Source organism: Oncorhynchus clarkii, chromosome 14, assembly GCF_045791955.1.
Source record: "Oncorhynchus clarkii lewisi isolate Uvic-CL-2024 chromosome 14, UVic_Ocla_1.0, whole genome shotgun sequence".
Lineage (NCBI taxonomy): Eukaryota > Metazoa > Chordata > Actinopteri > Salmoniformes > Salmonidae > Oncorhynchus > Oncorhynchus clarkii.
In genome coordinates this window covers 34,194,719-34,212,001 of record NC_092160.1, presented here as the reverse complement: position 1 = coordinate 34,212,001, position 17,283 = coordinate 34,194,719, and the positions used below count along the sequence as shown (strand labels likewise).

Below are 17,283 nucleotides of genomic sequence, written 5' to 3'. Positions count from 1 at the left end.
TAAATTTGATTTGATTTCTACTGCTTCAGTTGGAGCTGACTCACAACTCATTCACTCCCCGGGTAGTGCACATCTATCTCTCTCTTAATAATCTTTGTTCATCTTTCTCTCTCTGACCCTTTTCTCATGATGTACATCCATTAGTTTAGTAGCCAGGATCCACAGACATGTCTGATGAGAAGTATTAACTTATGAGCCCCCCCCCCCCCCCCCTTGTCCCTTGTACAGAACATGGGAGACATCTCAATCATCAGTCAACTATCTAAACGATGTCATGCATTTTCCTAGAGAGTGACATCACCATGGAGCTGTTACTCTGAGTAGGCTTAATGTTGGAAAAATATCTGGTCTTCACAAAGGGAAATTGTTTTATAAAATGAGACGTGTGTAAATGGCAAGGGAGTTTAATTCTACCAATGTGATCAAATTGTGTCTCCTTGTGGTCACCGCTGGTATTGCATGTACATGTTATAGCCGTTATAGACGTCAATCCAGCAGCCTCAGTGCGTTACACATACAAGTATTACAATAAATACTGACAACATATACTTTGTTAATAATATAAGATCATATTTTATTCATGGCGTCTTTCCAGTGCTGAAAACAAATTGGCAATACGACTTAAAATCTCTCACAGAGAAACAACTTCAAAACATGGGGTTCATACACCTCACATTGATACAAAAATAATACACACAAAATCACATTCATGTGAACTCATTGGACTAGCACACACATACACAGCACGTATAAACACATTGGGGTATCATGATAACTTTGAATTCAGTAATTTTCCCATAATTCCCTGGTTTTCCAGATTAGATACCATTGACGTGTTCGGACTCAAAATACTTATTACAAAAGAATACCACCAACCTGGTGGGGGGGGGGGCATCAAAGTACTTATTACAAAAGAATACCACCAACCTGGTGGGGGGGGGGGGGCATCAAAGTACTTATTACAAAAGAATACCACCAACCTTTACAACTCCGATAAAAACATTTTTTTTTTTGGGGGGGGGGGGGGGTACTTCCACACTATGCACTATTTACACAATTGGCCATATCAGTGATAAAAGTTATATTGAACAGACAATCTGTTTGATGACAAACACACGTCATATTTATGTATATTTATGATCCATTTATTCATTTAAAGATGGATTTCTTCTTACTGTTAGGATCCAGTCCCCTTCATTATTTTGTCACTTATGTCTACGTCTCAAATCGTACCCTATTCCCTATGTAGTGCCCTCCTTTTGACCAGGGCCTATAGGGAACAGGGTGCCATTTCAGACGCAATCCATATGACTACATACATACTGTACTGAATGGTGAGGTCATACATACGTATGCAACATCGTTTTGGTTATATGGTTATTATTGTACGAAATGTAGCTATTTTCTGCACGACATGTAGACATATTCATTCTTGATAGGAATTGGGTTTTATACAAAACCAGTCTCTCTCCTTCAGAGAGGGGTCTAGATGAGTGAGCGTTTGATATTGCTGCAGCGTTTAGTACAGCACATCTTTTTTTGCGAGACCTTGTTGTGATAGTTTCAGATAAACATCCCGTAATACTGTTTAACCCTGAGGAAGAAAATGTGAGGGTCTCTTACATTTACTCTACCGAATGTCAAGTCCACTTAGAATCACATTCTATGGAGACATTCTAAGAATTGACTGGAGAGAATTTAATTAATTCACATCATAGAATGTTCAAGACTCAAATCTTTCATAGAACGCTGCAGTTTCTCCCTTAAAGAGACCTCTGTTAGAGAGCACTGTATCTGCAACTCTCACTTAGTTCCACTGGGTTCTAGACTAGAACACTCTAAAACATTCTAAAACATGACCTCCTCACAGCTTCCGTAGTCGCTCCCCACCACGTCAGACCCGTTGTAGCAGCGAGAGTTCCGTCCTGCATGCCCAGCCTGTTGTGTTGCAGGGAGAGGAGGAGGAGAGTTACACTCAGCGTAGGACGGCATGGCAACGCTGAGGCGCATGCTGAGGCGCCGGTAGCCTGACGACACATTGTCCACGCTCTGTGCATGTTGCGTCGGATAGTAACTGATGGCAGTGTACTCGTTGGGGCACTGGGAGCTGGGTAAGGGAAGACCGTCAGGCCCCAGGAAGTCATCCAGGTTCTGGTTACTATAACAGGGGGGTAAGGGAGCGCGGCGGTCAGAGCGCTCCAGGGGAAACGGGAATCCGCTGTAGCGAGAGTTTCTACGTGAGTCTTTTGATGCGGTCACTGAGCCGTAGGTGTCCTCCACAATGTCGAACTGGGGAAACTCCTGGACCTGGGGGTACTCTTGGACCGCAGGGTTGGGTCGACCGTAGTAGTCAGGATCAGCAGGGTAGACTGAACGGCAGGGAGAAGAGAATAATACATTATCATTCACCATAGTCCTTCAGTAAAAACGTCTTTGTTTTCAGATGATTTTCACACCAATGTTAAAAGTGTCCTTTTCGTTATAAAAGTCCTTAAACTCGTTATACAGTAGGTAAGGTATTCTAACCGCTGAGTGATGGAAAAACCTATTCAAATCCAACACCTTAGTAACTTATCCTCTGCAGGAAATGCCTGCCTGACCAGACTATTGCTCACAGCCACAAGCTCTGTATGTATCAAAACTGATAGTGGATTACATTCATGTATGGATGAGTAACCTCCATTGTTTTGATCTGAAGGACAAAGTGAGAAGGAGTATAATATGAATAATGCTTTGTTATGTCCTCCTCTCCAGATCATTCACCTTCAGACACTTGTCCTTTTGGGTGGCTCATCTGTCAAGTCAATTAAATGCTGTCACTTATTTATTTGAATAAAGTGATGACCGGCACGGCATGTCGGGTAAGCTACTACCACAGTCATCAATAAATTAAAAACTCAGACAGCTATTATCTACTCTAATTATTAATTGAACTCACCTTCATAGTCCTGATCCCAGTGGTGTTTCCTGATGGACTCATTGTCAGAGATGGATGAAGGTGTAGGAGGGAGGTTGGGGGCCACACTACACACCACGGGCCCCTGAGGCTTCTGCTTCCCGGCCCTTAGGCTTACCTGGGACCCCAGCCCCAGGTCCATCTGGCTGCGAGGCTTCAGAGATCTGAAGGGACTGTTATCCAGGTCGTTACCAGAACCTATCAGCGTGCTCATCTCTATCTCTGGAGTGTTGGCCATCATGGATTTGGCCAGACTGGGTTGGAAGTAACCGTTGGAGTCCTGAACACAGAGAGGCTTCTTCTTCTTCTGTTGGACGTAGCGTTTACGGACACAGATAAAAACACCGACCAGGAAGAAAACCCCTGTCAGGCTGGCGCAGATCTCCACGATCTCGATGTAGCCCAGCCCGGCAGACAGCTGTATTGATGAGAAGATGGGACACCTTTTGGTTAGATTTAGTCAGGGCCGGACCACTGGTCTAGGGCAACTTCACCCTACTTCACCCTAACTTCACCTACTAAAATCACTGTAGTTTAAAATACTGTAGTTTAGCTTGGTACAATACCTGGGGCAGGGCGTTGCAGTGGATGGAGCCCCCAGAGAAGGTACAGTCATACCCTCCTTGACACGGGTTGGGAGAGCATCTGTCGATAAGGCTCTGACACCTAAAGAAGAAGAAGAATACTTTATTGTCCATTATCTTGCAGAGAACAAAAATGAGGCATTTTGCTTTTAGTTCCTTTTCCAAGGAAGGAAAGAGGACAAACCACAGAATTAGGCTTAATCATCCCCCGAGCCAATGAAACTAGGGGAGCATACCATGGGTAACATTTTCCATGACTAACCAAAAAGAATCAGAACAACTGTACTACTTGGTAGGTAGAAAGGTCTTAAAGATGAGAGAAATGTGAACACTATTTGTCATTTAATAAAATGTGGTATTAGAAGCATAATAGTGTATGGGCCTTTTTGTCCTTGACATGTGAACACTAATTCCATTGTAAATGAAGTTGATTTATTGACGTCATCAGAGTAAAGTGTGGGGGGGGAAAAACTAACATTGTGTTTATACCAAGGCTGTAGGGATGGGAGGGATAGCTATGTGAGAGATAGATATACCTGTTTCCAGCCATATTGAGTTGGCAGTTGCAGATGTAACCTTGACTCTTTGGCACACACACCCCACCGTGGGCACAGGGCTGGGAGGCACAGGGGTTGCTGTCCAGCTCACAGCGAGGGCCATGGGATGACTCTGGACAGCTGCAGTGGAAGCCTTGAGGGTAAACCAACATATAAACAGGAAGAGAGATCAGCCTACTGAAGTTCTAGAACACCATGACAGTTCTCTTACTCCCTCAGGAACATCCGAGGGATTCTAAGGAAGGATAGGATAACAACTCTTTCAAAAAGTGGAATACAGGGTAGACAGTTTGGTTCCATCCAGTTGTCGTGAGGTCTGGTTATTCAGTTTGCACCTCACTACTCTAGTTTCAACTTCCTTGTAGAACAAGTATGATACTATTTTATAAACTAGATGACTCCTCCAATCTGTTCAAACACTAGTTTGTTCAACAATCTATTTTCATAGTGGTGATTGAATGTCCACCCTCACAGATGGACTAATCAGATGTTGTTGAAGGGATACTAGACAATATGCCGTAAGTGTAGTTACATCTCAGAATTAATATCCATAAACAACAGGTATGTTTTCTCTAAACCTGTAGGCTTTGTTGCTACCTTGAATATTGTGGGTAGAGGCGTACAGTATGCTATTTGTGTTGTTTGTAGAGGTTGACACTATTGGGGAGTGATACAGTATGCCAAGGTTAAGAAACTGACCTCCACTTGATTCCTCCTCACAGATTCCTCCATTCAGACAGGGGTTACTGTCACAGCTGTTCATCCTGACCTGGTTGACACAGCACTGGTAGACCCCAAACACCCTCCTCCTCCCAGGCCCATTCCACTCCTTATCCTCCTCTGTCCTGATAGGCTCTCCATTCAGCTCCATACCCTCCAGGCAGCCCACCAAGCCATGTGCCTGTGTCTGGGCCCTGGCCTGGGTCTCTGTAGAGGTGGTGGTGGTGGTGGTGGGAGAAGAACCAGGACTAGGGGAGCCAGCGAAGATCAGAGTCCCATGGGGCTGCATCAGATGGCAGGGTTCAGAGAGGACAACCTGGGCTGAGTAAACGTGGTCCAGGGTGAGTCTGAGGATGGTGCTGTTGACCTCCAGAAGGACGTGGTGCCACCGTCCGTCCGACACCGCTGGGGCTGCGTGGACACGCAGGGAACCGGGGAGCGTGTTGCCACAGAGGTACATGAACCTCAACTCTCCACCTATCAGCTGTGGAAGACAGCAGAAGAGAACACATAAGCACAAACGTACAGAACACGGCTCATCCTAACACTGTAGACACACCTAAGACAGTATATACTTTACATGAACATCAACTTTACTTTACATGAATCTTTAAAAAAGGTTGTTCTTGATCTGTTCTTGTCTATTAATGTTCTGTATTATGTCATGTTTCAGGGTTTGTGTGGGACCCCAGGAAGAGTAGCTACTGCTTTTTCAACAGCTAATGGGGATCCTTATAAAATGGAAAATACCAAACGTCCTGCCCATCAGAAGATTGTCGAACTCTGCTTATATACACACTGATACAACTGTCCATCAGCTGTGGAAGATTGTAGAACTCTGCTTCTATACACACTGATACAACTGTCCATCAGCTGTGAAAGATAATATAACAGTGTTCACTGTTGGTAAACTTTTATTCATCAGAGTCCCCACCAGTCTGAAGTAGAAACAGTGGAAGAGAACAACACATCCATCAAATCAAACCAAATACATTTTTATTGGTCACATACACCTGGTTAGCAGATGTTAATGTGAGTGTAGCGAAATGCTTGTGCTTCTAGTTCCGACCGTGCAGTAATATCTAACAAGTAATATAACCTAACAATTTCACAACAACTACCTTATACACACAAGTGTAAAGGAATTAATAAGAATATGTTCATAAAAATAAATGGATGAGCGATGGCCGAACGGCATAGGCAAGATGCAGTAGATGGTATAGAGTACAGTATATACATATGAGATGAGTAATGTAGGGTATGTAAACATTATATAAAGTGGCATTGCTTAAAGTGACTAGTGAGACATTTATTACATCCAATTTTTAAATTGTAGTTTGATACATTAGTCAGATCATTAGTATAAACTGGAAATAATAGAGGTCCAAGACTCTATCCCTGTTGAACACCACATTTGATTTTAGCGGTTGCTTTATTTATTGGCCTGTAGTTTATGAAGACAGGCAGCTTGTTAGGTCATTTCAAACATCAAGACCATCCACGGCATCATCCAAAACAACATTATCACCATTGCAGCTGTTCCAACACAACATTATCACCATCTCAGCTGTTCCAACCCAACATTATCACCATCTCAGCTGTTCCAGCACAACATTATCACCATCTCAGCTTATGCAACACAACATTATCACCATCTCAGCTTATGCAACACAACATTATCACCATCTCAGCTGTTCCAACCCGACATTATCACCAGCTCAACTGGTCCAAATCGACATTATCACCATCTAAGCTGTTCCAACCTGACATTATCATCATCTCAGCTCTTACAACCCGACATTATCTCCAACAGTTCCGGTGGCATGCATTGTCAAAAAACATTGATAATATATAACATCACATTAAGGTGTGGGAAGATCAATGTACAATGTCAAGGAACAATAGCAAGTCTATTTTGCTCCAGAGAAGTAGCTCATTGTTCCCTCGTTGGCACAGATGCTAGCCTAGCTTCTAACTAACTTTAGCTAGCTATCGAGCTAGCCAGGTTTCCTTAGCAACTTGTACATAGCCCACAGCCCTTGAGGCTAGTACCACAGATTGTCTCCCGGAGTGTGACTGTTTGAATCCCTGGTGTTTGTTGCTGTTTCCATCTGGCCTGCGACCTGCCCTGCCTGGAACTGCGCGGAGCAACAGCAAAGCCTACGTTGCTACCATAACAAAGACCAAAGCCGGTGGGAGTACCGTTGAGGACAGTGGTGTCTCTTTAACACAGATGAAGGATCTTTCAAACTAACAAAAATAGTTCTACAAACAGTTGTTACAACAACAAGAAAATAGCTTCAAGTGTTTTGTCCAAATACTGGTGGAGTCACCTAATAAAAGAATGGACGGTCTGACCAGAGAGGTCCAGGACCTGAAGAACAGTTTGCAGTTCTCCCAGGGTCAGCTTGATGAGTTTAAACAGGAGAACGGCAAGATGAGAACAATCTGTAAGTCATTGAGAGAGGACATCAGTTATGTAAGATAGCTGTTCTGAAAAGAGACAAGAATTTGAGAGGAACGTACATCTTAGTTAAAGAGGACTATCCTGAAGCTGTGCGCCAGAAGAAACTTATCCCAGGAATGAAATGTCCTCTACTTGTTGAAGTGGATTGTACGATTGTAGTGTCAAACACCGTCAAATGTCACACCCCGCTGATACTGCTACAGTATTGACTGACTCACCACGCTAACTTAACCCTGTACCAACCAGGCCTGTCCGGAGTCAAATACATAAGCTATGTCAAACAGTTATACTGTACATGTATTTGAGAAGTGCTTGATTTAGTTCAGAGTTAGCTTTGCTTTTGTGACTTTTCCATTGGTTCAGTTGTAGGCCTACCGGGTAAAAAAATCACAGCAAAGTATTTGAAAGTAATTTCACATATGTATTCCACCCAATTCTGGTACCAAACCAAAGCCACACAGGACAGATCATAATGTTAAATATACCTCTCACTCTCTGATCTAAGAATGTGTGCTTAACTGACTTGCTTAGTTAAATAAATATATATATATATATATATATATATCTTTAAATAAACACACGAGTTTGCTCTAAACGATACAAGTGGAGCAAATTAAACTACTTGTTTACCATGATGTAAATCTACATGGCATGAAAGTTAAACATCGCACCTGCCGTAAGTGAAAAAATTGATTCGGCTGATGCTTCAGTATGGAGCTAACGTGGGAATAAAAGGATCCACGTCCCTCTAATTTGTTTTTGGTGAGAGGAGCTACGATACTTCAGACTGCCTGACATACAGATGCTACCAGATGGACCAACTCCAGTCAGGGAAAATTGAATTACTGTGTTCAGTGTGTATACCACTTGCGTCCCAAATGGAACCCTATTCCCTATTTAGTGCACTACTTTTTACCAGGGCCCTATGGGGTAGTGCACTACTGTTGACCGGAGCTCTATGGGCCCTGGAGGTGGGCTAGCTCCCCTAATGGGGTAGTGCACTACTGTTGACCGGAGCTCTATGGGCCCTGAAGGTGGGCTAGCTCCCCTAATGGGGTAGTGCACTACTGTTGACCGGAGCTCTATGGGCCCTGGAGGTGGGCTAGCTCCCCTAATGGGGTAGTGCACTACTGTTGACCGGAGCTCTATGGGACCTGGAGGTGGGCTAGCTCCCCTAATGGGGTAGTGCACTACTGTTGACCGGAGCTCTATGGGCCCTGGAGGTGGGCTAGCTCCCCTAATGGGGTAGTGCACTACTGTTGACCCAGAGCTCTATGGACCCTGGAGGTGGGCCAGCTCCCTAATGGGGTAGTGCACTACTAGCTCCCCTAATGGGGTAGTGCACTACTTTTTACCAGAGCCCTAATGGGTTAGTGCACTACTAGCTCCCCTAATGGGGTAGTGCACTACTAGCTCCCCTAATGGGGTAGTGCACTACTTTTTACCAGAGCCCTATGGGGTAGTGCACTACTAGCTCCCCGTGGGAGATGTTTATGATCAGAGGGTGTCCTGTACAGCCACTGTGACTAGTAGCATTAAGACTATCTGCTTCTTTACAGTGTCTCTCTAGCATGCTTCTCCTTCTCTAGCATGCTTCTCCTTCTCTAGCATGCTTCTCCTTCTCTAGCATGCATCTCCTTGATAATAATAGATCCAAGCTGTCACTATTGTTAAAAACTTCTTAGGGCTGAAATCCCGTTAACGGGATCGATATGACAACAGCCAGTGAAAGTGCAGGGCGCCAAATTCAAAACAACAGAAATCTCATAATTAAAATTCCTCAAACATACAAGTATCGTATACCATTTTAAAGGTAATCTTGTTGTTAATCCCACCACAGTGTCCGACTTCAAATAGGCTTTACAGCGAAAGCACCACAAACGATTATGTTAGGTCAGAGCCAAGCCACAGAAAAACACAGCCATTTTTCCAGCCAAAGAGAGGAGTCACAAAAAGCAGAAATAGAGATAAAATGAATCACTAACCTTTGATGATCTTCATCAGATGACACTCATAGGACTTCATGTTACACAATACATGTATGTTTTGTTTGATAAAGTTCATATTTATATAAAAAAATCTCAATATACATTGGCGCGTTATGTTCAGTAGATCCAAAAACATCCAGTGATTTTGCAGAGAGCCACATCAATTTACAGAAATACTCATTATAAATGTTGATGAAAATACAAGTATTATGCATGGAACTTTAGATACACTTCTCCTTAAGGCAACCGCTGTGTCCGGTTTTTAAAAAGCTTTACGGAAAAAGCAAACCATGCAATAATCTGAGTACGGCGCTCAGACAAACAAATACATATATCCGCCATGTTGGAGTCAACAGAAGTCAGAAATAACATTATAAATATTCACTTACTTTTGATGATCTTCATCAGAATGCAGTCCCAGGAATCCCAGTTCCAAAATAAATGTTTGATTTGTTCGATAATGTCCATCATTTATGTCCAAATAGCTACTTTTGTTAGCGTGTTTGGTAAACAAGTTGCAGACGAAATGTCAAAAAGTTTTGTTACAGTCCGTAGAAACATATCAAACGATGTATGGAATCAATCTTTAGGATGTTTTAACATAAGTCTTCAATAATATTCCAACTTGAGAATTCCTTTGTCTTCAGAAAAGCAAAGGAACGGAAGATACCTCTCATGTGAAATGCACGTGACCAGTGTGTGACTGCTGGCAGATGTCTGACTCATTCCCCTCTCATTCAGTCCCCCTTCATAGTAGAAGCCTCAAACAAGTTTCTAAAGACAGTTGACATCTCATGGAAGCCTTAGGAAGTGCAACATGACCAATATCCCACTGTAACTTCAATAGGGGCTGAGTTGAAAATCGACCAACCTCAGATTTCCCACTTCCTGGTTGGATTTTTTCTCAGGTTTTTGCCTGCCATATGAGTTCTGTTATACTCACAGTGGTTTTAACCGACAAGTCACCTTTTCCTCTTTCTCCACAGGCTTGTCACGGGCGCTATTGTTCAAATGGGCTAAATCATTTCCACTTCAAAAAGCAATTTAGTGTAAAAAATGTGAGGAATACATGAAAAACCTTTAGCCGGTGATCGGTGAGTAGGTCCTAAACTGAATTTCCATTCCAGAAATTTCTAAAGGATGGATGTGACTACTACTCCCATTTTTATTTTGGGTCAAAATATTGATGAGATTTGGGAATTGATAAGAATATGTTGCGGTGAAGCCTAACTCTCAAGGGAAACACATCAATTGTGTAATATTTTCTGACAAAGCCGCTGTGAAGTGAAAAAAATCATGTGTTTTTTTTTTTTTTTTTTTTTTTTGCACCATAATTTTGAAATGTAAGAGAATGGCCATAATGTATTAGTCCAGCCCAGGCGCAATTTAGATTTTGGCCACTAGATGGCAGCAGTGTATGTGCAAAGTTTTAGACTGATCCAATGAACCATTATGGTTCAACATTTTGTATCGAGGCAGCCCAAATGTGCCTAATTGGTTTATTAATACATACAAGTTCATAACTGTGTACTCTCCTAAAACAATAGCATGGTATTCTTTCACTGTAATAGCTACTGTAAATTGGACAGTGCAGTTAGATTAACAAGAATTTAAGCTTTCTGCCAATATCAGATATGTCTATGTCCTGGGAAATGCTCTTGATACTTACAACCTCATGCTAATCGCATTAGCCTATGTTAGCTCAACCGCCAGCCCAGGGGGAGTCCCCCCCCCACCCCCCCCCCCCCAGTCTTGAACTAAATTTCAATTCCAGAAGTGTCTGAAGGATGTGATGGCCCTTTTTTTTTTCAACTCAGAGTATTGAGTTTGTCAAGGCAGCACACAGATCTGGGACTAGGCTATGAAAGAACTGATGGAAATGGGGACATGAAGATAGAGACAGTCCTCACCACAACGTGGTTGGATCAGTTCAAAGTCCCATTGATCAACTGACACAGACAAAGCCAGCAGAGAGGGAATAATAGGATAAGAGATCAGTATGATTGAGCCAGGAATCCACACTGAAATGTTCACTTCCGTATAATCACAGCCCTCTGATATGCAATCAGGCATTTAGAATGTCTGCTACAGTACAGGAGGGACTGCCAAGGAAAAGGAATATGATGCTTTTATGATCTCTGATAATAATGTAGTGCAATACATGATACTGTAAAACACTGATGTAAAATGGGCTGTAAATCTAATTTAACTGATTGAATGAGCTACGAGATACTGCAAAAGCAAATAACGACGTGTGTTTTTTCCATCTCTGATAATAATGAATGCATGTGAGCTTTACAATACCTTCAAGCTCCCCCAGTTGGTTGCATTGGTACTCATGACAACGCCTTGTTGCTGGAAGGTCTTGATGCGCAGAGAGAGACGGAAGTTCTGATTCTCCTCCGCCTCAGTCTGATACAGGTATTTCAGATAGCCCTTCCCGTCAAAACTCACAGCAGACTCTGAAGTTGTAAAAACGGTGCAAATGTTAAATGCAATTTGTATTATTTCATCAAAAACATGTCTAATTAACATGTAGTGACTAATATTTAAAAACACTAATTTTGGATGACTATCTGTCCGTCAAATTAGGAATAGTCACTCAAATGTGTTCTCATAATGAAATCTGCTTGATCAAACAGACTTTCATGTGAGAATCTTTCAAAGATCATACAAATAAAAAATCCCCTCACGTATTTTGTTTCAGGCTCAGATCTTCCACATCGCTTTCCTAGAGATATTTGTTTTTTTTTAGGCTTTGGGTTTAGCCAAAACAGTCTAACTAAAGAGGTGGTAACCTCAACGGAATACCTCCACTAAATATGTCTGCCAGGGGGACAACAGTAACTAAGAAGACCCACAACAAGCAGATAATCACTAGCACTATCCTGGAGGCCCCTAGCTCCCAGCTGCACCCAGCTAATCCCCATTTGAATGTGAAGTGAGTTAGATCATGAAGGGGGTGACTTCAGGCTCCTACTGTGATCATAGAGAAGGTAGGAGACTATTTGACTGATAGGGTTCAATCCCAGGTCTACTGTGTGCTCAAAGTAAGTGTTAGCCAAGTAATCCAAAGCCTAGGTATTGACTTAGTGAGCTAATTCTGCAATTCTTCACGTCTCAGGCACATCTCATACAAGCTTGATAAGTAACCTTGTCTAGCTACCAAACCACCTCAGTTACACCTACCGTTGCAGGGGCAGACACTCTCCCAGGTGTGTTGTGGGGTGATGAAGCCAGCCCTGGCTGTGGCGTAGTGGCTCAGCCTCTCCCCTCTCATCTGGACTGAGTTCCTGCATCCTCTACGAGGGCATTCTGTCCCTAGACACCCATTATGATGCACCTTGAGAACACTCAGTCCCAACGAGTCTTCTATGTCAGCGATGATCCCTGCCAGCCGGTTGGTTGGTAACGGTTCTACATTTCCACCATGCGGCCTCCATAGCAGCAGAACCTCCAGGACCAGGGAGTTGGGTTGCTGCTGTAGGCTCACCAGGTGGAGGTCTTGCCTGGTTATACCCAGGGCCGTGCTGAGGCTCCTCTGGAGGCCTCTCCAGTGGTCCCCCAGGAACTCCTCCGGGGAAAGCCCAGCCAGCTGCAGAGTGAGCCCAGCGTCCAGGGCCTGTTGTGTGGGTTTCCATACATGGACCTTCACCCCGGCCCACACGCTGAACTTCCCATCGGAGACGCTGACATTGAGGGAGTAGAGACCAGGTTTCAGGTCTTCATCGGCCCAGATCTTCCCATCCACCAAATCCACAGAGAACCTGGAGAGGCCTCCAGAGGGTTCTGAGCTCGGCCCTGGGTCTCCCCCACCTGGAGACTCCGAGATCAGCTTGTAATTTAGGATGTCGTGCAGGTCCTGGTCGGAGGCATGGAGCTTGCCTATGACTCGGTTGGAGAAGGTGTCTCCTGTGGTGGTGATGAAGACTTCCAGGGGCATCACAGAAGGAGGGTACTTGCTCTGCTCAGTGACGTTGATCTTCACCACGCAGATGGAGGAGAGAGGAGGGTGTCCGCTGTCTGTCACCTGAGGTAAGGGCATGAATAGAAACACACATGATCAAATATCAATATCTGCTAGTACTATGTAGGTATAAATGTATACTCCATTTCGACATCCCAAATAACCAGTGGACATGTATAGACGTCAGACAAACAGATTACAACCTGCAGGGATCTGTTTTATTACAGGAAGATTCGTCACCTGTATTTTCAGTAGGTGCTGTGGCTTGATCTTCTTCTTCAGAGGGGCAGAGATGGACAACAGACCTCCCTGGTCTACGTGGAAGCGGCGGTCCTCGTTCCCAGACGCGATGTGAAAAGTGAAGGGAGGTCCATTGTGAGGGGTGTCTCTGTCTGTGACCACAAGCTGGAGGATGCTGCTACCGATGGCCTCGCCCTCCTGACAAGGAACATACGGTACCATGGTTAGTTATGTCGTCATGCTATCATACAAACTAGGTCAAGCCTTCCATGACACCTCGTTCCACAAGGGCCTAAAACAAGACAGACTCTAATGATTTTACTACATTGCAAAAGCGTGCTGATCGTGATCTTACAGTGCCTTGCGATTCGGCCCCCTTGAACTTTGCGACCTTTTGCCGCATTTCAGGCTTCAAACATAAAGATATAAAACTGTATTTTTTTGTGAATAATCAACAACAAGTGGGACACAATCATGAAGTGGAACGACATTTATTGGATATTTCAAACTTTAAAAAAAATCAAAACCTGAAAAATTGGGCGTGCAAAATTATTCAGCCCCTTTACTTTCAGTGCAGCAAACTCTCTCCAGAAGTTCAGTGAGGATCTCTGAATGATCCAATGTTGACCTAAATGACTAATGATGATAAATACAATCCACCTGTGTGTAATCAAGTCTCCGTATAAATGCACCTGCACTGTGATAGTCTCAGAGGTCCGTTAAAAGCGCAGAGAGCATCATGAAGAACAAGGAACACACCAGGCAGGTCCGAGATACTGTTGTGAAGAAGTTTAAAGCCGGATTTGGATACAAAAAGATTTCCCAAGCTTTAAACATCCCAAGGAGCACTGTGCAAGCGATAATATTGAAATGGAAGGAGTATCAGACCACTACAAATCTACCAAGACCTGGCCGTCCCTCTAAACTTTCAGCTCATACAAGGAGAAGACTGATCAGAGATGCAGCCAAGAGGCCCATGATCACTCTGGATGAACTGCAGAGATCTACAGCTGAGGTGGGAGACTCTGTCCATAGGACAACAATCAGTCGTATATTGCACAAATCTGGCCTTTATGGAAGAGTGGCAAGAAGAAGGCCATTTCTTAAAGATATCCATAAAAAGTGTTGTTTAAAGTTTGCCACAAGCCACCTGGGAGACACACCAAACATGTGGAAGAAGGTGCTCTGGTCAGATGAAACCAAAATTGAACTTTTTGGCAACAATGCAAGACGTTATGTTTGGCGTAAAAGCAACACAGCTCATCACCTTGAACACACCATCCCCACTGTCAAACATGGTGGTGGCAGCATCATGGTTTGGGCCTGCTTTTCTTCAGCAGAGACAGGGAAGATGGTTAAAATTGATGGGAAGATGGATGGAGCCAAATACAGGACCATTCTGGAAGAAAACCTGATGGAGTCTGCAAAAGACCTGAGACTGGGACGGAGATTTGTCTTCCAACAAGACAATGATCCAAAACATAAAGCAAAATCTACAATGGAATGGTTCAAAAATAAACATATCCAGGTGTTAGAATGGCCAAGTCAAAGTCCAGACCTGAATCCAATCGAGAATCTGTGGAAAGAACTGAAAACTGCTGTTCACAAATGCTCTCCATCCAACCTCACTGAGCTCGAGCTGTTTTGCAAGGAGGAATGGGAAAAAATGTCAGTCTCTCGATGTGCAAAACTGATAGAGACATACCCCAAGCGACTTACAGCTGTAATCGCAGCAAAAGGTGGCGCTACAAAGTATTAACTTAAGGGGGCTGAATAATTTTGCACGCCCAATTTTTCAGTTTTTGATTTGTTAAAAAAGTTTGAAATATCCAATAAATGTCGTTCCACTTCATGATTGTGTCCCACTTGTTGTTGATTCTTCACAAAAAAATACAGTTTTATATCTTTATGTTTGAAGCCTGAAATGTGGCAAAAGGTCGCAAAGTTCAAGGGGGCCAAATACTTTCGCAAGGCACTGTATCTTGAAAAATGTCAAAAGTTTCCAATGAGTGCCGGAAGTTTCCACCTGGAATGAATGCTACAGTGCTTGACTGAGTGCTGGTATGAGCTTGTCTACACCTGTTGTATTCGGCACATGAAAGCAGATGAGCTCACATCAATGTGTTACAATTTGGCAGAACAAGCACAGGTTTCAGATAGCCTAGCCTTCTAGGTAGCCTAGTGGTTAGAGCGTTGGGCTAGTAACCAAAAGTATTGCTGGATCGAATCCCGGAGCTGACAAGGTAAAAAGTCAGTCGTTCTGCCCCTGAGCAAGGCAGTTAACCCACTGTGCGCCGAAGACGTGGATGTTGATTGTGGCAGCCCCCCGCACCTCTCTGATTCAGAGGGGATGGGTTAAATGCAGAAGACATATTTCAGCTGGGACTGCTGGAACAGGTCACTGAAACAGAGTGCCCTGTTGGCAGAGATAGGTGGCTTGTTAATTCAATATGGCATTGTCCAGATGGATGGATGTACATTTGCATCTCACACTGTTGCAGTCTCTGGGATGAGATGTTCCCACGGAAGTCCTGGGGTCACTGACGACAGTGAATGTGAATTCAATTGTCGTATTTTAATTGTTTCAAGAGTTCATAAACAGCTATGAATTGGGATATGTTTCATTGTACTGTAAGTGCTATGGATTTATTATTACAGGGAAATGGTGTTATTCTGTTTTGTCGGACGGCGGATAGTTCAAGAGGAGAAACACAGGGAAGGGCTACTATTATTTAAATTGAGTTGATTAGATTAGAATCTGGATGTGTTGTTCCTGCCTATTGTTTTTACTGGCAAAGTGCTACGAAATGTTCATTCAGGTTAGGGGGTGAACTTCCTGCTTGAATTTGGTTAAAAGGACAGTGAATTTGCTCATATTTTGAGAACGTGAGTCTTATTGAGTTTTAACGTGAGTCACGTTGAGTCTTATTTAGTCGAGAGTTATTTACTCAGTGTATTCTGTAATGTGTCATGTGTTTCATGCCATTGTTTGAGTGTTTCATCCTTTCATAATGAATAAATCCTATTTGTTTAATTGGGTAAATTGCATTCCTCGTTTCACAGAGTAAGTCTTTTGAATGACTATAGGCTCATAATTTAGCAGGTCTATTGGTAGTTGTTATATACACTATACACACACACCATATGTCTTGGTTCCACCTTGACATCCCTGATCTACTTGCCTCAATACATTAATGCTAGAACATCGGTCACCAGGGTTAGTTATTTGTATCTCAATTCAAATGTTACCTGTCACGTGTGCTGAATACAACAGGTGTACACTTTCCCGTGAAATGCTTAGTTATGAGCCCTTTAACCAACAATGCAGAGTTAAACAGTAAGAACAATCGAGTCCCTTAATATTTGGTACAAGATAGACCCATGTTCATTATCCACACTACTAAGTGGTGATGGAAGAAAGGCCTTGACTAGAGTCTCTAGATCCACAGAGCCTGTTGCGTTTAGTCACATAGTAATGGAGTCAGACTGATGAATGTAGTTTATTATATTCATCAATTTTCATTATATTTGTATTATATTTTATTATATATGGTTACAAGCCATCACAAGACCAATAAACTGCTCTCCCTTTCTCCCTTTACGACTCTGAATGGCCCTGAGAAGTTCAGGAGTAGAGTTGAATAGTCCTGAGAAGGTCAGGTGTAAGGTTGAATGTCCCTGAGAAGGTCAGGAGTAGGGTTGAATGGTCCTGAGAAGTTCAGGAGTAGAGTTGAATGGTCCTGAGAAGGTCAGGAGTAGGGTTGAATGGTTCTGAGAAGGTCAGGAGTAGGGTTGAATGGTCCT

At 43.2% G+C, this 17,283-nt stretch overlaps 1 protein-coding gene across 1 annotated transcript in view; it reads right to left on the bottom strand.

The window, feature by feature from the left end:
- Positions 1-546: 546 nt before the first annotated feature.
- LOC139366553 (protocadherin Fat 2-like) overlaps positions 547-17,283 on the bottom strand; it is a 73,530-nt gene continuing 56,793 nt past the window's right edge. Inside the window, exons 21-28 of the mRNA XM_071104173.1 lie at positions 13,480-13,677; positions 12,462-13,302; positions 11,577-11,734; positions 4,797-5,301; positions 4,077-4,230; positions 3,523-3,622; positions 2,939-3,374; positions 547-2,369 (exon numbers count right to left, since the gene is read on the bottom strand). Of these exons, the coding sequence (XP_070960274.1) occupies positions 1,849-2,369; positions 2,939-3,374; positions 3,523-3,622; positions 4,077-4,230; positions 4,797-5,301; positions 11,577-11,734; positions 12,462-13,302; positions 13,480-13,677 (2,913 nt within the window). The 3' untranslated portion in view covers positions 547-1,848. The remainder of the gene's footprint in view (positions 2,370-2,938; positions 3,375-3,522; positions 3,623-4,076; positions 4,231-4,796; positions 5,302-11,576; positions 11,735-12,461; positions 13,303-13,479; positions 13,678-17,283) is intronic.